Genomic DNA, 22,412 nt, shown 5'->3' on the forward strand with positions numbered 1-22,412 from the left:
CTCATTAATGAGACCTAGAGAGCTCCGATTATACTCATTCCAACTTTTGTGAATTTATTAGGTGAACTTAAGTCCAAATAAACTCTCTTTTGCTATTTTAAGACCCTCCCAATAGTGTTCAAAACAATTTAAAACTTTTAGAATATTATGGTGTTGGTTTCCAAAGACCAGCACCACGGTGGTGCTGGTCTTCGAAAATCAACACCATAGTGTGTGATTATAATCAGAACCAACACCACAGTTTATACTAGTTAGCATGCGATCATAACTTCACCTACGTGTATTAATACTAGGATCGGACGTTATATATACCTTCTATATACTCACCTCTTCCATCTCATTGTAAAATTTTAGAAATCTAAATTGTTTGGATCCATCGATGGTTTCAGTCAAAAATCATTAATGGACTTAAAGAGCTTTTATTGGACTCATTTCAACTCCTGTAGATTTTTGTAGTGTCTTGGAGTCTAAGGGTGCTCTCCGTTATCATCATAAATAATTCCTAAATTGCTCAAAAGGTTTAAAAAATTTTAGACTTTGTACCAATTGACATGAGCCTATAACTTCATACAAGAGACTCATGACTAAGATTTCTCACCATATCTATGTTCTACACACTCCACACTTTCATCTCATTGTAAAATTTCATAAATCTAAATTGTCTAAGTCCATCAATGAGTTTCAGTCAAAATTTATTGATAGACCCAGAGAGATATAATCGGGCTCATTCCAACTTCTGTATGTTTTTGTAGTGCCTTGAAGTTCAAGGATGCCCTCCATTATCATTGTAAATGATTCCCGACATTGCTGAAAATGTCTAGAAAGTTTCAAACTGTGTGTCATTTGACACGAACCTATAACTTGGTGTAGGAGACTCAGGATCAGAGTTTCTTATTATATCTCTCTTCTACACATTCACATCTTCCATCTTATTACAAATATTCAGAAATTTGAATATTCTAGGTCTATCAATGAATTTTGATCAAAATTCATTGATTAATCTACAGAGTTTTGATCGGACTCATTCCAACTCCTATGAATTTATTAGGTGAACTTGAATGCAAATAAATTCTCATTTATTATTTTAAGATTCTCCCAATAGTATTTAAAAAATTTTGAAACTTTCAAAATACTGTGATATCAATCCTCTAAAATTAACACTACAATGATGTTTGTGTTTAAATTATGATCCTAATTTATAAAAACCAACACAAGTAATTTTTTATTTCATGTTTTTATTAATAAAATCAACTTTATTAATTTTACTTTTTTATAATTAAATATTAAAATAATATATATATATATATATAAATAATATATTATTATATATATTTATAATATTTATATATTTAAATTTTTACTAAAGTTTTTAAAATAAAAAAAAGAGAGAAATAATATTTCACGTTAAAGAGAGAGAGAAAATGAAAGATATTAAATATTGCATAGGAATGAAAGAGAAAAAAAATATCGAGTGTCAGAGAGTAAAATAGAATTAGATGAGTTTTTTTTGTTTTTTTGAGAAATATGAAATTTAGATGCATCTGGACATTCTAAAACTTGAGAATTTGCAAGAAAAAAAAGTATACACAAATATAATATGCCAATTGGAGCTCTTTTTTCTTAAAAAAAAAAGAAGAAATAAAAACGGTGAGGCCATCCTCTACCCAGTCGCAACTGGAGCTAATAATGCACAATACAGAATAAACCAAACACAAGGATGTAATCTTCCTTGCACTATGAACACCTCATCTTCTGCGGTTTCCACAAATCTCAATTGGAAAATTTTTCAGGCTTTGGATATCATCAGTGTAAATCATCCCGAGAGACACGATCGGAACTTCTTCCGAACATATTAAGGTAGGAAGTTCTAATTGCCATGTTATCATCATCCTTCTGTCTCAGTCTAAAGAAGTCTGAGATGTGCTGTGTCATTCAACCTCCTTATCTGCCATCCCGTTCTTAAAGAATGACGTAGAACTGTGGCAGAAGAATCATCAATTGTGAGTTTCTGAGACATCATAGGACTGCATTCCAGAAGGCCAGTGAGAAGACATTTAATTGGAACTGCGTGAGTAAAGAGTCCAATGGAAGAAACCATGTTTTTACTGACATCAGAGAGGTTTGCTTGAGTGACTTCACTGGGGGAGAACTCTTCATCCGTCTCATTGTCTCCAGTAGTCACATATTGAAGCCTGCTCTTACCGGATTTCTTCCTCTGAAGAGATGACCGGTTCAGCCTGTATAGCAGATCCCAGTGAGGCCCGTCTTGAATTGAATTAGTCGAACTATTCCGTGATAATTCCTTCGACTCATTTCGATGGATTGATATATCAGCCACTGCCAGCTTCTCAGATAATCTCAGGACTGTCCTGTTAAGAAATTCAATCATCCGAAATGCCACCTGCCGAAGTGATTCTCCAGAAGGAGCACAAAAATCAGGTTGTGTCCTCTCGATCAAATTAAGCATTTCAGTGGTGTAAACTTCTGATTGTAGGCAACCTTCCCATTGCCCCTGACTAATCTCGAGCAAAGCATCAGATGATTGTATCTGCTCCTCGGAGAAACCAAGCTCCTACATATATGACAAATAACAAGTAATGCAACAAATGAAACAATGAAGCAGAACTGATGTGGATCCCAGAACATTCCAAAGTTTAGCTACAACAAATAAAAAGTTGATCAAACTTGATGAATAATGAAAGGCTTATTCTCTAATAATCAAACTCACTTTACATGTTTAAATTACATAGTTCATTATTGTTCTTGCTGCAATATAATAGATTGTCACATGATTTCATGATAGCAAGAAGGCGAATGCTATATTTATTATCAATCAATCTAAGTAAAATGAAAAGTATCTAATAATTTGTGGTAGATGAGGTGGAGAATGGCATGACCTGGAAAAACAATCCAAGAATACTAAAAATAAATCGTCCTAAAAGATTTTAGCAATGGTGCAAGAGAGCAAGCCAACATCTTGCTGATAATGTAGGTTCTAACTCTTGTATCAGGTTGGTAAGCATGAAAGAAGGCAGCAGCCAAAGTTAGGCTTAAACATGGGTCGGCATTTCTTTATTGGCATGCTATATCCTACTATCTTTCTACTTCATAACCCCTGTTCATGTATATGGATGGGGCACAGGAACGGTTGACCAACTAAAACCTGAAGATAAAGGATAAATACATTAAGTCAATAGATGACTATGGTAATGTCGTGAAAATTAGAACATTTGAGTAATCAGATATAAAACATTATAAACACTACATAAATACTATAATTTTCTAGTTTTACCATAAATCTAATCCTCAATATGCACACAAGTTCAAATTTTTACTGCTAAAGCCAAGTAACCAATGCAAATAGGCAGGTTGATAAAAATATTGGTGCTTTGCATATGTTGTCGAGTCAGTTTGAACTTTATGCGGCTAATTAAAATAAGGTAATTTTCCTAGTTGAACCACCTACAGCCAACAAGGGACTGCATATCACATATGCAAACTGACCCCCTCTCCAGACCATCTAGATGGCAGCATATGCATTCCCCTGGGCGGTTTTTCAAACATTAGAAGCTTAGAAATTAATCTAATATATCACAGGTAAACATTACTCCAAAAAAGTAATGAGGTAGAAGTACAAATAAGGTCTCTATATATTCATAAATAAAACCATTATGATGGTGGAGAAAGGGTTGAAAAACTATATAGTACCAAGCAGTACATTCAATTTTTACCAGTCCACTCTAGAATTAGCAGACAGATCATTCAATTCCAGATAGTCTACTAGGAACGTCCTGTACAAGAAAACACACTACATTGAATCCAATTGAATTTTAAACTGTTTTTTATTGTTTGGTAAATTGTGAATTATTTGGTAATTTAGAGTCGGCACCGTTTATATTTTAGTAATTAATTAGAGGGATAATTGTGTTTCGAATGTGTTTCCCAATTTGGCTATTTATTTTCTAGTTTTCATTAGGGGTTGGGTTTATAAAAGAAGTTTAGATTCCATGTGTATCATCTAATGTGAGTGTGGAAAAGATACATTGTGCTACGCTGAGTCATACAGTCTCTTCCTCAACCTGCAGTCAAAAGGTTCGATCTTTTCATCACTGCCGAAAGTTGGAAAGTTTGCTACTTCGTCATTAGGGTTCTGTTCAAGTTCTAAGACAAAGACTCCATGTGAGCAATTGAATGCTACGTGGCCCTTGCTGCAATAGTTGTAGCATTAAATATCAGATTGGGATTTTTTGGCATGTGAATGTATGACATGACTTCAGTTTCTGAGCTAGTACATGAAAATCATCAATTCAGTTCCAGTTGAAACTTAAAAGATTCCAACCAACTCAAAGATGATACCACATGCATAATTTCTAATGAGTTGAAACAGGCTACCTTGATCCAAGACTCCTTCCAATGAGCATCACATAGGTGAGAAATCTTTGATACCCTTTCATAATTCAATAAAAAAAAAAACATGCAGTCAAAATTCAACAGTAATAATGGATTTTTTTCATCTAAACGAATTCTCTTGGTTTAGGATATGACGGAAGTGGCTCCATTTTCATTCAGTTATTTCTGAATAAATGCACACAATAGAAGAGTAGCAGTTCGAAGATCTGAACCAGATTGAGAATTAATATAACTGAAAATTTGCGTCTTTCGCAATCAAACATGGTGTAGAAGAACAGAAATTTATGATTTGAGCAGAAATTTTTAAGTAATTAAGAAAGGAGGAAGTTACCCTGCAAACAAGAGCAGCAGTAGCCCTCGCCCGATCCAAGGGCGAGCTGTAGACTTCGTCGAACCTAACGCCCTGCGACTTGAGGAAGACGGACAAAGCCCTAGTCTGCCGTTCCCCATTCGAGGTCAGCCCCGCTGCCTCCTCCCACCGACCTCCGACCAGATCCGCCCGGATACTGGCAGCGCACTCGCCATGGGCAATCAGAATCACCTCCGTGATCCGATCCGCCGCTACAGAGGCCACGCCACGAGGTAAAAGCGCCAAGGGAGGAGGCGGGGGGAGGAGGAGTACGTTGCATGGGTCCCAAACCTTGATGGAAGGGCCCAGCAACCGAGGCGTTCCGGCCGCGGAAGGCTGGGGGGAGAGAGGAGAAGCTGCAGCACGGCAGGGGAGGATCTCCGGCTCCTGCTCCAGGACCTTCTCCTTGGAGGGGATGATGGGGTTCCTGGACATCACACCGACCTCCTCTTCGTCATCATCGTCGTCGGACGCCACGACCCCAGGTTGCGAGGACTGGGCAGAGCCCATGGCGAGAGAGGAAGGAGCCGGCCGGCTACCGCATTGAGCGAGATCTGCGGCGGCGGAGCCGAGGAGCAGGGCAAAGTGAGGATTTTCTTCGCGATCGCAGGGGCATCAACAATGACGTCACTCGCACAATGCCTAGAAAATTTCAACTTCACCCCTCGTCTTTACTTTTTTTCCAAAACGCCATCAAAACTTTGATAATTTTCAAAACAACCCCTGAAGTCAAAAATTCTTAGCATTTTAACTCACTCAATGAAATAACAAAAGAACAATATTAAATCTATTATACGCAGTCTCACCTTATATTGCAAAGATTATTTTCACAATTCTAACTCGTGATCTATAATTCACGAAGTAAACAACAAAATATTTATTTCTTCCTTATTCTCCCATATAATCTATTTCGAAAGAATAACTCTTTTATTCGACATCTATCCGACATTGCGAATCAAAGGCATCATAACAAGTCTCAAGTTCCATAACGACATTGATCCCAGTCTGGAAAGAATGCAACAACACAACAAGTTTTGCATGAATTGGCAACTTCTTCATCCAGCTTTTAACTTCTTCTCCGCTTGAGCCGCTGCGGTTATCTTCTTCCAAGCTCTCGTTGCGATAAGCAGCGGTATGACAACCCACCAGCCGTTTGCTCCCACATAGTATGCCCAATAATAGACCGGGCTAGCCGCGAAATTGTCTCCCTCCAGAAAAGCAGTAATGAAGTAAACAAGGCAGCCATAGAGCTGTCCGAGACAAACTGTAAACTGAAGAATGTAGCTGTAGGGTTTTCTTGTAGCAATTGCGTACCTGGAAAGTACCACATCAAACTGAAGTTACAAACTGAAGATACTGATGAGGATGACAAAAAACTTCTCGACTCAAGCTTAAGCTTTGTTTAGTTACTCTGTCAATTACTCTTGATCGAAAATATTATTCTGTTATCGCAAATCTTGTCATACTGTTCAAGTTACAGCATTTACGAATTTCTAGTTGACATCAGACTACTAGCTAGCTTTTTGTTTTAGCTTATCGCAAGGAAGATTTCTGAACTCTGCTTTGTTGTCATAGAGCATATGACTGTCGCATACAAACAAATAACTGGTGGGAAAAAGATATACTAATGCATATAAGATACGATGAATATAATTCTTCATTGGAGCTTTAAAAGGAGTAGAATGGAAAATAGCAAATAATTTAAGGATACGTCTACTAGGGTGGCTATCTAATGTGCACAGTTAGCAGGATATCTGAGTTAGCAATAGAGGTTCAACCATAAAAAGTTCACAGAACTAATGCAAGCGAAAAGTATGGAATAAAAGAACAAGAGTAAGGGTGGAAAGAATGATTTAGACTTGGAACCTAAGAGAGAACTTTGGGAAGAAGAACAATAATAATTTGATTTGAATAGTATAATACTTTATTATCTCACATGCCAGATCCCTCTCCCTTTCTTAGAGGTAAATACCTTAAAGATTTCAACTAGCATCAGCTTAATTAGTTGACTCAAGTTACAGAGAAACCCTAGATTTAAATAGAATTGATCTTATGGACTAGTTAGCTTTAACTCAAGAATCCTTGTCACAATCCAATTGGCATCCAATGCTAATCTGTGGGGTGGAATTCTTCTGTCTTGACAATTCCATTGACATCTACTGTGCCATCAAGGATAGTAGAAACAACACAAGCAATTAAAAGTAAATAAGACCAAAGGAGCCGCCTCCATAGGATTCCTAATCGAGATCTGTGTGCATTTTCCTCGATGGTAATCTTACTTAATGGAGGAGGATCTGCACAATGGCGATAAGGATCCTATGGAAAGATTGTATGTTGAAAACTAAGTGCTCACAATTTCTCGCCACTCTGCTCCTGGATTAGTTGCACAACACAAATTGACATAAGGGAGCTATTTTTGGTAATGCCTAAGAAAGTATTACTTCAACTTAGCACTCACCTTCAAATAACCCTTTAAAGGTGGTATCACTATCCCCTATGTGGTGTCTAGACACTCGTACAAAAGCAGGGAAAAGGATTCATGGTCGTACTCACAAATAGTGTTTGATGTGACCCCTTTCTAGTTACTCACATGCAAGCAAAGGGTAGTAGTGTCTCACCTTGCTGACAATGTCGTGGCTTGCTAGCACTTGGGGAACGCAAACCACAACTCCTCACTAATGGATCGGAAGCTAATGTTTGGGCTTTTGGGGAGAGGAACGCAGGTTCACCCTCTATAATATCATCCCAAATAACTTGAGCACTTAACTATTGTGCAAAAGTTTCTAAAAGCCAAATAGTTTGACCTATTTCAACTTCTAACTAATGTCATTTACTTAATAGTGGAGTTAATTACAATAGAATAATAAACCATCAAATAAATCATTTCAATACGGACTTAAAACACAAGATAATAATTCTAACTAGTTTTTTTTTTTTGCATGTTCAACTCTTGCAATCTACTTTCAATTTATTGTTGCAAAACATAACTTAGACCTCCCAGGTATATCTAAACACAACTTAGACCATCCCTAGTATATCTAAACTAATATTTACAAGTAGAGAAAAGCAGTTCAATGTCTTACACTGCAAGAAGACTGGCTGGACCCTCTAAAACGGCAGTGATTCCTTCAACAGTGACAATTCCTGCATCTCTTCCAACATATCTTGAGTCTCCTTTGCTATATTCCTTCCCTGATATTTCAGATGAACATAAAAGATACAAATTTCAATTTAAATTATGTTCAAACAGCTCCAAATATGTATGTTAAACAGAAAAATCACTGGTCAAACACTTACAAACTTCAGCTAAATAATGTGGAGTTTTTTCCTTGTAGAAGTCAGGAGAGAAAACAAAGTAACCCTCAAGAATTATATGTGTCAGCCCCGTGAATGCCCACCAGCACATAAGCAACCTATCAGTCTTTGCCAACTTTGATCGCCCTGTCATAGAAGAACATGTAGCTAAAAGGCAAACTAATAAAGCAATAGTACTAATTCCAATATCGATCCAACTTTGCATCTGATTTAATCATGTGATATGCTGCTGTTCTTTAATTTTTTGGTCGAACTGAAAAAGAGAGCATCTTGTTCTAATCACAATGGCTTTCCCAGTGGGTCAAAATAAACCCTAAACATTACCTATACCAAGAATATAACATCGTTCTTAACTTTATCAAGCAGACACCTCTTGAATATGGAACACCCTTAAATAAGGATGGCAAAGAATTCAGGAAGTAAAGACCAGAAAAAGTTCAAAACACCAGCAGATCTTCTCTCGGAAGCATTGTTACAAGCAGAAGATGGTACGAACAGAATTAGAGAGTGTTTTCTTGCAAAACAAAAAAATCTAACCAACTAAAGCGAGATGAGACATCTCCCACACTCCTTCACACGTCTAATAGTAAAAGGTAGAGAAAGTGAGAAAAGTGAACATGAAGAATACATTAGTCAAAGCGTAGACTCAGATTCAACTTTTGTAACTGGCTAATCTCCACACAAGCTGCAGAACTCCCCCGAAAGGAAGACAAAATACAATATTTAGACAGTAAATGCGCCGGAATATCGAATCTTTTAATGAGTTACTCCATCAAGTTGGTCACAGGTAATCCGTAATTGAGAAGAACAAGGAATAACACAAACAGAAGGGTGTAGGGATCGAGACTCCAAGTACCGGAGAAGATCCAGACGAGGGAGACGAGAAGCACAGAGGTGCCGAGGTAGGGGACGAGGATATCCATCTGAGAGAGGAAGCAGGGGACGTAGCCCGGCAACTCCAGATCCTTGGGCACGTAGGGGTGCGCCCATTCTCCTCTTACTTCGCCCTCCATTGCTTCACCTCTCTCTTCTAAACTGCTTCTTCTCGTTCGCTTCCTCTTTACCGACACCGATCGCAGAAGAAAAGGAAGAACTCCCTCGCCGCCGATCTCGATCACACCGACGAACTCCCTCGCCGCCGATCTCGCAGAGTCGCTGTAGATCACGGTTTCCTGTTTAAATGGATTAGGTTGATTTTAAGTCGCCTCCCTGAATAATTAATATTTCCATATATAGAAACTTGGGAAAAGCGTCCCTTATTTATATTTTTTACCCTTTTAACTCATTTTTTAAAAAATAAAAAAATGACGCCTTAACATATTAAAATACTTTTAATTCAATTGATATTATAATAGTTATAATTATAATTATAATTGTTGTAAAATCCCTCTAATTATTAAAATTACAATAGATATAACACTTTTATATCAAAATATTTTTTAATATTTTATTAAAATTATTAAAATTTAAAAAATAACATTATGAAAATTGCTTTAATATTTTACTACAACTTACAATGGAGTTATAGTAATTATGACACGACTGAAGTACTAGTGCTTGTTAAGCCAAAGTAATCATGATGGATCGATTTACATAAATTCGTGACGATTAATCATGTGAAAATTAAATTCACATAATTTTGTTATCCTCAAAAGAGCTTTTTATATTGAAAACAAAATTAAAATAACATCTCATTCTTATTTTTAATGTTTGAGTTTTGTTAAATTAAATTACTTCAATTTAATTAAATTGATCATATTTTATTGTATTAAAAAATTATTCAATAGCAATTGCTCTATAGAACAAGTGGATAATTACTATACCAGCCTAAAACTGGTTAACAGTATTCTATAAGAATTTAATAAATACATTTGTCTATCATATCATCTTAATCAATATATTAAAATCTTTTAAAAGAAAGTGCATTTTAATATCTAACTTTTATTTTAAAAAATTAATTTTAGAATGATGAATATATTATCGAACTTTTAAATATTTGAACAACAATATAAAATTCATTACATATAACATATTGACTTTATTTTATCTAGAAGTCAATTTTAAAATTTCACTTATCAGACATAGACTTTATTATTTTTATTATACATATTTTAAATAATTTTACCGTAAAAATAAAAAAAAAAAAAATCATTAAATAGACACTCCACTTTGATTTTTTTTTTTCAAAAAGACGTCTACTTTATTATTCTATCGTGTATATTTACCTTCAATTCCCTCTAGTATTATTATCAATTTTTGAATTTATAGAATACTTTATAGCAACTATAAAATTATAGCTATTACATATGTTGTAATAGTTATAGTCATATCCGTTACAATACGTTCAATATATTTAACATCCAAAAATATTTATGTTATAGTAATTACGTTTTTGTAATCATTATAATATAAATGTTAGGTGAACAGATTGAATCCATATTATAACAAATACAGTTTGTAACTACTACAATGTGAATGACAGATGAATAAAATTGAATTTACATTGTAGTAGCTATGTAACCTTAACTGTTATAACGTGAATATTTTTGAATGTTAAATATGTCAGACGTGTTATAGTAGTTACAAGATTATAACTATTATAATATGTATAATAGTTGTGATTTTGTAACTTACAATGCATCTGATAATTTTAAAAATTAAGTGGAAGATTTAGATAAAAATAAGTAATATTATATATAATAATAATGAAGGATATACTTTTTTGATAAAAAATAAAAATAGGACGACTATAAGATGATCTAAGAAGATAACATTTTTCTCATAAATAATTGTAGTATCGACCATATAAAATTATTGAGATGACAGATTCTGTTTTTTTCTGAATAATTTTTGAATTTTGCAAAAAGAAACTAATCTAATTTTATATATGGGCTTGGCCCATAAACGGAAAGCACAAATTACCCTTCTACAATCTCAACTGCCCTTGATGGGCGAAAGGACCAAATTACCCCTCATCGTTTCTATCAAAACGCGCTAAGATTGTCTAAATTAGCCGTTGAGGTGTCTCTATTCTCGTCATTTCGAGCACCAATTCGTGCTGGAAGATTGGCGGCTAGGGTTTTTGCACCATCTCTTCGTCGATGTCTCACTCGTTCTTCGCCGGCGGCTGTGCCAGACCTCTGGCTATGTGAAGTTTAGTGGATAAATTGATAAGTTTGACTGTATCTTAGTATGCATCAAGATTCCGGTGCGGATGTAACCTAAACCCACCCCTCGAGCCCATCTTTTCTCTCCCACAGTGCTCTCTTGCTGCTACTCTACTTCCTTTCTACCTATTTCTCTTAGCTGGAAGTCAAGGGGTTGAGGGAGTGCTTAGGGTGATCGTGAGCCGAAGCCTCATCCTTTTTTCTGGAGACGGCCCCGTCTATCTTCTCTCGCCTCTCGGCAAAGTATCGAGTACAATGGGAAAGGCGATTGCTTGCGCCGACAAGGAGGTATACACTTTTTTGCTATTATTATTATTGTCATAATTTTGTTTCAAGTTCCATTCTTTTGATCACATTTTGTATTATGTTGAAAAATTAATCCAAACATTTTCTGATTAGCTATATATATAACTGCAGAAGGCATGCACCTTGTTCTTCTGTGGCGTGCTACTAATTTTCAATTATTTTCCTAACGTGTATCAACATTTATATGCTAGTATAATATTATTTTTTTTAACGATTGACATTTACCTCTTTGGTGGATCATAGTATATACGAGAGCGTCTCTTGCATTTGGATATGCAATTTTACATGCCAAGCTCAAGCCATTTTTCTCTCTAACATCAGCTCTATCAAACTTACTGTTGTAGGTTCTTGCTGAGATTGTGAAACTAACCCAAAAACAAGGACTGAAAGGTGCTAAAGGAGGATGGAAGGATTTCCTACATTGTCATGATAGGAAATTTCGTTCTAGTTTAAGTGACCCAACTAGGAGGACAAGAGAGCTCTTGGTTGATTTTTTGCAGTCGTTTACAAGAGAAGAACAGAAAGTAATTACTGAAAAAGGTTCTTGCGTGATATGTTGTATTTGGCACTGAAAATTGTGTTTGTGGAATTAGGTGTTCAATAAAATGATTAGAAGGAACAATGATCATAATGCAATGAAGCAGTTCATCAAGGATTGCTTACATCTTGAATCACCTAAACAGGTAGGAAATCCACACTTTTTCCAAATTTCTTTTCTGATTTTGTTTGTGTTTAGATTTCTGTAGAAGTACTCTATTCTATTGAATTAGAAGTATTATCCATAAATAATATTAAACAAAAGAAGAAGAAAACCTTTTGCATATGCCTTCTACATTATTGTAATGCTACCAGTTGGTTACGCCAGTGTTGTTATCTACCATCAAAATTGTTGTATCAAACATATTTGTTTCTCATGTAAGTTTGCCCCTTTGGTTATAAATTGATGCCTTGATATTCTCTTACTATGAAATAGTTGGACCTTAATTGGCCTTTTGAAAGGCTTCCATTGGCCGTTCACAAGTATAGGTTTTTCAGTTGGATATGTAGTTTTGTTTGCAAGCATATCTTTACATTTTAGATTAATGATTAATACTTTATGATTCTGCTGTATCTACCCAGATTGGACTTATTGAGGTTTAGCTTCAATGGATATAGGAATTGGTTAGGATGTTCAGAATTCAATTTCTTTAATGCTATCATTGTTTGAGTCTTCCGTAACTCTGAAAACTTGAAAAATATTGTTAATTAAAATATATACTCCAGAACCTGTTTATATCACCTATTTTGTGATTAATGCCCTCGTTTTTGCTTTGTTAGTAATTTTTTTGTCTTTGTTTATTGAAAAAGTTAGTTGCCTTCAGATGGTAATGTTCTAAGCATATTGAATTGCAGAGGTTGGTCCGTTTGACAATGGAACATCCAAAATACACAGAACACTTCTGTTTCCCATTCTACGATAAGGTGTGTTCATCTTCTACTGCAAACTTTCGCATGTAATCTTTTAATGATATATTTTCTTGTTTCAGATACAAAAAAATATATGTAAAATTTTCTTTTCCTAGGACATAACCAAGATATTGATTAGTCGATAATCTGTACCTGGTAACAGTTGGCTCTATGTCTCTTTTGGAGATTCAACAAGAAAATATCTCTAAGCAAATATAGCCCAAAGCACAAATATCATCTTTAGCTTGGGCATACTATTGGAATTATACACTCTTAATCTTTATGATTCAGGATTCTCGATTTTTTTGCACTTGGTTGTGTTTGGCTCAACTTGACACTAGCCTTGGCAGAAGAACTTCTCGATATCTTATTGTTCGTAGTCGTTCAGAATACTTTGTATGAGATGGACATTGTTTTTTTTACATACATGGACTATTTGTGAGTAAAAGTGTAACTATGCACAATTACACTAGAACGATTTGAAGATATGAATGTTTATCTTGATTTTGAGTTATGTAAGGGTACATGCTAGTATATCACATTAGTTCCTGCTAGTGTTATATGTTCCATTTGTCTGTTGTGGAGACCAAAACATAATGTATGAACTGCAAGTGTAATTGGGATTCACCATAATAGTTTTCGTAGAAACTTCTGTGAGGCAATTGATTGGATGTTTAGTGTTCCAATGATTTTGATTCTAATAACAGATTGATTCTTCCACTGTCATCTTGAAATTGATATGATCAAAGCATTGAATCAAAATCAAGATTGAAATTTAGTTTCTATATTTCTAATCTTATTTTGCGATGCTTACATTTTGTTTTCAGTATACAAATAAAATATATATTAGTTTTGGACATTATGTTTTAAATTTATTATTTATCTTGGTGCTATTGTTTATCCCCTCTAGCACAATTTAATTAATTAATTTTTTCATTGGTATCATTTTGCAATGATCATGTTTAAGTTTCACGTTGTCTGGATGTATTATTGATAACAACTGCTGATGTTGGTTGTCTGGATGTATTATTGATAACAACTGCTGATGTTGGTCATCTGGCTGAGTGAGAGAAGAGCCTTCACAATCAGAATAAAAAAAATCTAAAATGCTCATTAATACTTCTTTGAATAGCAAACAATTTTTAACCTCTATTCTGTTTCTCATATGTGTTCTTTGCTTGAGATATGCAATGTATTTTTCTCAAGTATTCTGAGTTATGGATGTATGTGCATGACCATTTTTTTATGAATGTTTGTGCCATAATTTCGCCTAATTAGGTAATTTATTTTGCAGGAGTGGGTAACTACTCACCTAGGTGAAATTTTTGAAGCAACTAAATCAGAAACTATGCTTGCAGTTGATTGTGAGATGGTCCTTTGCCAGGATGGTACTGAAGCAGTGGTGAAAGTATGTGTAGTAGATCAAGATTTGCAGGTAGAATATTACATAATGCTATATTAAATAATTCACAATGCTATTTTCTATAGAACCAAAATGACAAGTGAATGCTAAAAGCTACCTCAGGGGTTATGATGTTTCTCTTTGCAACTTTAAGCATGCCCAATGCATTAGACAACCTTTCACACCCATGCTTGAGAGAGATATTGAGGAAAGATATTTGTAGAATGAAGTTTATACTCAGATTTCTTAGTTTGCATAGTGGAATGAATTTGTAACCAATCTGTCTGATTGTTCTAATGGAAATCTTGTAGCTTTGTCAAAGTGTTGATTCGGAATCAGCCATGAATGTCTTCTGTATATGCATCGATTTGACTGTAACTTGGTTGTAGTTTTTTAAATGTTATTTCTTCACATAGTCTTTAGGAATATAAATGCTGATAACTCTTAATTACTGTAAACACACATTATGAGATTTGTGACTGAAAAAATTCTAGTACTAAGAATGCAGTACAAAAGAACTCGCCATGTTCTAACATTGATATGTAATACATTATATGGTTTTCTGTGTTTGCTTTAGAAATTCTATTAAACTTACGGCAGTAGAGATAGGGAATGCTCAAAATTGAAAACTTTCAGTTTTCTAGCTCGCTGAGCTTTTTAGACAATTTTGATCTTCATGTTGTACCTCTTTTTTCTTCTTCTAGATTTGGATATCAAGTTATTTGAGCTGAATTCATTCTCTAATACATACACATTAGCCGATTATAATGAACATATATGCCTGCACACAGAGAAACAAATGCAAGTGGATGCCTGGATTATTAGGTTGTGTTTTTATACCATTAAGTGATGCTTGCATTTAATTGTTTACCTTCAGGTCAAACTTGATCAGCTTGTAAATCCCATGAAGGCTGTTGCTGATTACAGAACTAACATTACTGGGATATCTTCAGAGGACTTGGAAGGAGTAACTTGCTCCTTAGCTGATATACAGGTAATTCATTCTCCACTTACATATAAAGTATTGCATTCTTTTTCTGTAGTTAATGATCCTTTATACAGAAATCTTTGAAGAAACTTTTATCACATGGAACTATCCTAGCGGGCCATAGCTTGTATAATGATTTACGAGGTATGTCTTGCTTTCTTACTAGCTTGCAGCCTATCATCTAATTTTTGTATGCTCATAGCCTTAAATCTAAACAAAATTTACCCAAAATAAAGTACATGAGATGTATGACCTTCTGCGCGGTTTATGTTTTACAGCCCTGAAAGTTGATCACCTTAGAGTCATTGACACCTTATGCATCTTCAAGTTTGCGGGTTTACCTACCTATACGCCTTCCTTGAACACATTGTGCAAGGTGTGTAAATAGAATAGTTTCATGTAATTGTACTTATACTTTTCTCCCAAATATTTAGCACGCTAATTCTAGTGTTGTTTACTGTTTGTTACAAATGATTCTTCTTATGAAACAATCCTTCACATTGTTTTTATCCTAGATCATTTAGATACTATGATTTCCTTCATTCCTCCTCTGTTATGAACTTCCACCTAAACACTTAGGTTCCTTTGTCCCATGAAGGCCTTGCAGTTTGTTGATTGTTATTTTGGAATTTAATATATCCATTTCTTGTTCTCAATTTCTAATAGCTGTCTTTCTTTTTGTTTGGCAACTGTTATCATCATCCTTTTCTGGTTTTATGCCTGAAAGATCATAATCTGTGCTATTTATTTAATGAGTCAACTATGAAATGTAGAGAAAAAAAAGGATTTATATATGGCTTTTTTATTTGCATAAAGAAAATTTATTATCCAGTTGAATGTGTGGATTGTGATGGGATTTGAGGTGTAGGCACATGCACAGTAAGTTAGGGAAGAAGACACTATAGTATCCCCATCCATTCTGGTGGACACAACCAACACACAGGAACAGAAGGAGAACTGAGCACTTGGGCACAAACAGGGATAATGATCAAAGGGTGGCATCATGCTTGGATTCTAAAACCAATTGACGAAACACTAGGCTGTGGAGGAGTGAACTTGAAGTGCCAGCTTCCACAATGATAAATTTATAAAGAAAAAAGTGTTATTAATTTCAAGATTAATTACAAAGGGAAGAGTTGGGGCCTTTTTGAATGCTCCAATCCAACTACTTTGTAAAATAAAATTAAACAAATGGGTAAGAATTACTCACATACCTAAAAAGACTTGACAACCTAGGAAATAAATTATGATTTGAAAATACAAAATCCAACCAAACTAGAACAAGTATCCAAATGCCGAATACTCTAATCAGATTAAAAGATATTCTTCCAAATTAGAAGATTTAAACTTTTGACAATTACCAAAGAAAAATTGATTCCTAATTTGCAGTATCTAGTAGGCCTCATTTTGAGAATGTAACAGCAGTAGCATGTCAAGAAATCTAAGGAACCACCCCTCTTTTAATCTTTAAATATCATAGAGAAATTTGTAAAAGTAAGCCTTTTGCTGGCTGATATTGGAGCGTTTTCTAGCATTAGTAAATTGCCATTGCACCAGAGGCACTGTGTGATTGCATGACCATCCTACTGCTCTTTGCAATTCTTCCATTCTCCACTCCCACAAGTTTGGTGTGTAGGCTGCTTGTGGCAAGAGAGGACTGATATTTTCCATGAGGTTCTATTTGTCCTGATCCACATTGCTATTGGGCATGTAAACACTATATGTTTTCCTTATTTACCCCCCAGTAACCACATGAAATCAGAAATTTCATCCCTCATATCCATAGGTTGGCTTTCCTTGGTAGCTTCAGGCAAAAGAGCTAGATGAAAATTCTGTAGTTGAATTTATCTCCAAAACCTCAATTTATTTTGACATTGATTTTATAGAAACTGCTTAAGTTCATATTGGCGGGCAACATATCTCACCAATCCGATTAAAAAATTTAAATACCGGTGATTGAGTATCAAATGCTCATCGTTTCTACTATGTTACAACATCAACTGCAGGGAACTGAGATAATGATCATTACAGAAAGGTATTCATTTTGTTTTAATAATTTGTCAATACAGATTTCATTTAATATAGATAGAGATTTATAGGTTCTTTTTTCCTCAGTTGTATAAGTTGCAGGAACTTCAGGTTCAATATAAGAATCAGTTGATTCTCCCATTTGTGGAACTTACTTAAAGCTAAAATTATGTAAAAAATCATTTATCATGAACTAATAGGACCTGTATTATATATTTAGAGAGATATATTTGCATGATTTTTTTCTATTATTATTATTATTTGTACCCAGATTATAAATCCGATATGATTGACTTAAACTGGCTTCAATGAGCAAATTTTTTTTGTTATGCATCGACATTTTTTCCCTTTTCAAGTTGCATTAACAAAATCCTACTTTCTTTTTAGCACGCCTGAAGTTGTTATGCCATGAGTTGGGGATTACTGTGTGCATTTTAAATGCTTTCTTTAATTTTTATAAAGGGAATTCTGTGTGCTATATGAATGTCAGCAACTCAGGATTCTATTCAGTTGTTCATGTTCATGGTCTGCAGGTAGTGTTGGGTTTTCCGGTTCGTAATGATGGGGAACCACATAATTGTCTTAATGATGCACAAGCTGCTATGAAACTAGTTCTTGCTAAGCTTGAACATGGACATGACGATCCAATTGCTATCACAGATGTGGAAGTAAGTTGGGACCAATTCATAGCTGATTTTAAACTGAACAAAACAACCATAATCTAAGTTGGGACTAACTCATTGCTAGCTTTTAACTGAACATGGATATGGATGTTTTTTAATTGAACAAAACATAATCTTCTCCATACCTATATTCCTAAATTGAGCTGTTTTTTAATGTTATTCTCCAGATACCTCAGTATGACTTGGCAAAACTACTGCTACACAGAATACCACTTGAAGTACCTTCTCAAGAGTTACAAAGGCTGTTTTCTGGAGAATATGATGTCACAATTGAGGTTTGCATTTGCTAATATTTAATAATCACATAAAATGTTAAAACCCTACTAATTTAACTTATGGAAGTTATTGCCCTTGCACAGTCTGCTATGAAGCATCGAGGTGAAACTTACTCGACATATGTTGTCTTCAATAATTTTATAGAGGCAGATGAGGCATTCGACAAAATTAATGGCTATTTAACTAAGGTTTGCTTTTGAAGGTTATTTTTCTTCTTGTTACTGCAAAAGATTCTAAACTATTGTAATAATGACATTATCTAGTTATATTATGGTTTATTTAACCAAAATAAGTAGCCATTTAGGAGGCACATTAACAAAGAACCATTGTAGAGAAAACAAATACCATTTACCCTTTTCTTAGCAATGTGGTACACCTTGGCATCTTTCTGGGTGCTTGGAGCTGGTAGTTCTCCATATCACAAGGCCTCCAATGTTCTCATTAGGTCAAGTACTGACCCCTTGGGAACGCAGACTCATCAACCGTAGCTTGACAGTGCTACTTCCTACAGCATTGCCCCCCTTATGCTTATCGGCAACAGATGCCCCATTTTCCAGCAAGCTCTTGGGCTCATTAGCCATGAGCAAGGAATTGTTCTTATACTAGGGTCATCAATCCAAAATGATTAACCCATTGGGTTGGATTGTCACTCTATTTATACATCCTTTCCTCTTTAGTTTTTAATCACCCCTCCACTCATAGATCCACTCCTATCTTAACATATGTGAGATTAAAGGTAGCAGTGTACCTACGCTTGTGGGACTTGTCACTAATAACCCGATAATTTGATTCTAATCAAGGTACGCTTATTGCTTATGTGCTATCCTATGTCTCAGTTTCAAGTTCATGGCTTGGTATGTCAAAAAGTACCATATCGTCATGTCACTACTGAAAGGTATCAGCTATTCAGTCATTCCTCTTCCCCTAACACATCATTCCTTTCCTTCATGTACCAAAAATATATAGTTCATTTAAAATTGGTCAAAAGATTCAAAATCTTAAGCCGGGCCGAAGTTTCGACCTTTGATCGGAACGATATTGTTTCAGTATCATGCTGATGTTTCGATGCATGGTGCTGGTAATAGATTGGAGTTGAAGAAGGAAAGAGATGAAGCATTGGAAGGAGTCTGTCGAACATGATTTTAAATCTTGTACAATGCTTATTGAAATGGTCGAAACATATCATTCTTATAAATCATTAAATCTTGATACCATTTAGTGGGAACAATGTCTCTTTCCCCTTATTTCATTTCCTTCCTCCTTTAACCTCTAATCTGTCATCGACACCATACATCAGAGTGTCAACATGATATTGGAACATCTTTCTGATCAAAGACCGACATTATAGCATGGCTTGAGATTTTGAATCTGATTGCCAAGTGGTATCGAGTTTCGGTAACTTATCGAAATGATACCCCTGCCTAACATGGTACGAGATTTCAAACCATGTGAAGCAGTATAATGTAAATTAACAAAATATATTGATTTATTGTTTCAATCGTAGACATCTTCACTGGTAAATGATAGCTGCTCAACAATACTGAAGTACATGTGAATGTGGCAAGGTGTGAAGCAAGAACCTTGGAATTAAAGTCTACTAGTATAAAAATGGAAATGATGGAATTGCATGCGAGAGGAGAGTAGTAGATAAATGAAAATAAATATAATTGCAATAAGACTTGCTAGACTAGTCCAGTGTGAAAAGGTGTATACATACAGCGAAATTGTAAGAACATATGCTTGGCTTTTGCATCACAGTTCAATGGGAATAGTAAATCAACTGAGTGACACAAGTACTGTTCTATCACTGTCTCAGCGGAAAGGCACCTTTGAAGCCACTACTAGACTCAATATTTTGCCTCCTTTGTGGCATAACTGGAAGCTTGTTTAAATATCTGAAAAGCTTCCTCAGCCAGTCCCTTCTCTCTATTGGGAGACCTTATTGTTCTAGGACAAGAACAACCCTTGCTGGCTAAGGACTTGTCACCTCTAATATATTTGTGGGAGGGGGTTGACACTGATTCAGGTCTCTTAGCTGTGGGTTATTTGTGGTGCCTAACTTCCCCAAGCAGGATGGCTTCTTGACTCAAGGAACAATCTCACTTCATCAAGTCAGGAGGCATCACTACTCTGCTGTTGCCATCAGTGTGAGGGCTCAGTTGCAGTATCCAAAAAAAGACCAAGGTACCCAATGTTGCATAGTGAAAATAAAAGTCAATAATAACTAGACATCTAATGAACCCTCGCATCACAGGTTAGGTGAACTTAGTTCAAGCTTTAGCGCGATAACCGTTTCCTGAGCAGCTTTTCTCCAATGCTATTCAGGGGGAACAAGTTTTAAGTTTGGGAATTAAGACTCCCTCAATGCCTTAAAATCAATCGGAGAGAACTTAAAAACCACCTGACATTAATTGGCTCAGATACCACTATTCTCTATGTTGTGAATTAAAGAAAGCCTGGAGCAGCCTGGGGAGGTAGCGATCCTTGTCTCATAGAAGCTGGCAAGGAATGCTGAAAGACACCTCTATTTTTCTTATAATAGTTTACTTGGCATGAGTATCCTTGTTTACTGGATAATAACAATCAAATTGTGCTTCTTCACACTATCCTCGCCTTAATTAAAAGATTGATTTGGGTGTGCATGCCCGTCCAAGTAGAAGAATGATAGTGGGTCTCTGTTATGTTCACTTCCATTGCATAACAAATTAGATGCACTGCTTTGAAGTTAACAAGTTGTATTCCATTGCCAGTGCTTGGTTGTCAAAAACTCTGTTGCTCAATATATGCTTGAACTTTACTCCAAAATTACTAGCATTTCAATTTCTCCAAATATATGCATAGGTAGAAATTACATCAAGTCTCAAGTTAAATGTTCAAATTGCTGATGCATGTGATGTTGTTGTTTACTTTTGCTATCGTATATTCATTGATTACAGCTGTTTCAATAGTTGGTCATCTTGAATTACCTTTTCTTTTCTTTTATGTTGGCTTGTGTTGCACTATGATGGAAAATACTGAATGGTGTTGTTCTTTTTCCCTTATTTGTAAACATACATTTTAGGCCATGTGAGTGATACTATAGGGTTTTACAATGATCTTTACTTTCTCTTTTTATAATCAGGATTCTGGTGGTCGCCCCCAGAAATGTGTCTTCTTGAAACTTAGTAGTGGTAAAAAAATCCAGTTGTATGTTCGCAAGATGGCCAACGGCCTAGGCGCGTCAAAGAGGACACACGACGAGAATGCTGAGCCCACGCAGCAACAATCAGGAGATAACACTGGCACAAAAAAGCTAAAAACATGTTCATCTTCCTGTGACCATATCAAGGAGATCGAGAAATTGAGAGCAGATTTGCATCAAAGGGAAGAGGAAATATTTAATTTGCAAAAGGCTCTCTCCGAAGCTACCAGAGAGCAACATGTGTGTGGTAGGAATCAGTCATCATAAAAAAAGAACTTGTAAAATTAATATTAATATCATTATTATTTTTCATTATTGAGCATTTCAACCCCATATCATCAAATGTTCCATCAAAGACATAAGATCTCATGAAGGTTGGGCTACCTTAAGATGAAGCTAATGATAAAATTACCTGAGATTTCATCTAACTGCTTCTAGCCTATTTAACTACTAGATTAACCTAATGCTCTTTTAAATCATGAAGTTTGTATACTTTTGCTTCATGGTTAGCAGGTACAACTGCAGCCAAGAGGATGTTGTGTGTTTGGATGAGAGAGATGCTTCAAAGGCTACTGCTGACTCTTGCTACAGTGGAGACAATGTAAGCTGACAAGTCTTTTTGTGTTCTTTTCTCTCTTCTAGGAATTTTGTTACTCTTCATTGTATTGTTTTGCTGAGTGATGCTGAACTGAGTAGAGGAGTTCCTTACGTTTGCCATTACTTGATGGATTTGATCAGGGCCCATGCTTCAGATGCTATTCTCATTTTGTTTTCTCATTACTGAGTAGAGGAATTTTGAATCTGTTTTTTTTGTTAAATCTTGCATCAAGTAAAAGAAAATTATCTTGACTTTGTAGATGA

At 35.3% G+C, this 22,412-nt stretch overlaps 3 protein-coding genes across 3 annotated transcripts; 1 reads left to right on the plus strand and 2 right to left on the minus strand.

The window, feature by feature from the left end:
• Nucleotides 1-1,593: 1,593 nt before the first annotated feature.
• Nucleotides 1,594-5,356, minus strand: LOC141836361 (uncharacterized). The gene is made up of 2 exons (XM_074723830.1): nt 4,742-5,356; nt 1,594-2,572 (listed from the first exon to the last, which is right to left on the minus strand). The coding sequence occupies exons 1-2, from the start codon at nt 5,267-5,269 to the stop codon at nt 1,904-1,906; spliced, it is 1,197 nt and encodes a 398-aa protein (XP_074579931.1). The 5' UTR covers nt 5,270-5,356; the 3' UTR covers nt 1,594-1,903.
• Nucleotides 5,357-5,660: 304 nt separating this feature from the next.
• LOC141836481 (putative 3-beta-hydroxysteroid-Delta(8),Delta(7)-isomerase) lies at nt 5,661-9,243 on the minus strand. Its single transcript, XM_074723984.1, has 4 exons — nt 8,931-9,243; nt 8,057-8,200; nt 7,843-7,951; nt 5,661-6,073 (listed from the first exon to the last, which is right to left on the minus strand). Exons 1-4 carry the CDS (start codon nt 9,085-9,087, stop codon nt 5,815-5,817), a joined length of 669 nt encoding a protein of 222 aa, XP_074580085.1. The 5' UTR covers nt 9,088-9,243; the 3' UTR covers nt 5,661-5,814.
• A 1,895-nt stretch (nt 9,244-11,138) lies between these two features.
• On the plus strand, nt 11,139-22,412 carry LOC141836300 (small RNA degrading nuclease 1-like). Its single transcript, XM_074723760.1, has 13 exons — nt 11,139-11,529; nt 11,892-12,071; nt 12,141-12,230; nt 12,940-13,008; nt 14,288-14,428; nt 15,273-15,389; nt 15,458-15,527; nt 15,662-15,759; nt 17,945-18,079; nt 18,262-18,369; nt 18,454-18,558; nt 21,492-21,798; nt 22,065-22,412. The coding sequence occupies exons 1-13, from the start codon at nt 11,497-11,499 to the stop codon at nt 22,154-22,156; spliced, it is 1,545 nt and encodes a 514-aa protein (XP_074579861.1). The 5' UTR covers nt 11,139-11,496; the 3' UTR covers nt 22,157-22,412.

Source organism: Curcuma longa, chromosome 10 (assembly GCF_044706935.1).
Source record: "Curcuma longa cultivar G26 ecotype Majalengka, Jawa Barat chromosome 10, ITB_CL_G26_1.1, whole genome shotgun sequence".
NCBI classification, from domain to species: domain Eukaryota; kingdom Viridiplantae; phylum Streptophyta; class Magnoliopsida; order Zingiberales; family Zingiberaceae; genus Curcuma; species Curcuma longa.

Excerpts from the sequence above, each read along its gene's own strand:
- LOC141836361 (XM_074723830.1), bottom strand. The coding sequence starts at position 5,269 with ATGGGCTCTGCCCAGTCCTCGCAACCTGGGGTCGTGGCGTCCGACGAC. Across the intron at positions 2,573-4,741 it reads CTGCTGCTCTTGTTTGCAGG|GAGCTTGGTTTCTCCGAGGA; the intron begins GTAACTTCCTCC and ends TCATATATGTAG.
- LOC141836481 (XM_074723984.1), bottom strand. The coding sequence starts at position 9,087 with ATGGAGGGCGAAGTAAGAGGAGAATGGGCGCACCCCTACGTGCCCAAG. Across the intron at positions 8,201-8,930 it reads CCTCGTCTGGATCTTCTCCG|GGCGATCAAAGTTGGCAAAG; the intron begins GTACTTGGAGTC and ends CTTCTATGACAG. Across the intron at positions 6,074-7,842 it reads CCAGCCAGTCTTCTTGCAGT|GTACGCAATTGCTACAAGAA; the intron begins GTAAGACATTGA and ends GGTACTTTCCAG.
- LOC141836300 (XM_074723760.1), top strand. The coding sequence starts at position 11,497 with ATGGGAAAGGCGATTGCTTGCGCCGACAAGGAG. Across the intron at positions 15,390-15,457 it reads GCTCCTTAGCTGATATACAG|AAATCTTTGAAGAAACTTTT; the intron begins GTAATTCATTCT and ends TCCTTTATACAG. Across the intron at positions 15,528-15,661 it reads CTTGTATAATGATTTACGAG|CCCTGAAAGTTGATCACCTT; the intron begins GTATGTCTTGCT and ends TATGTTTTACAG.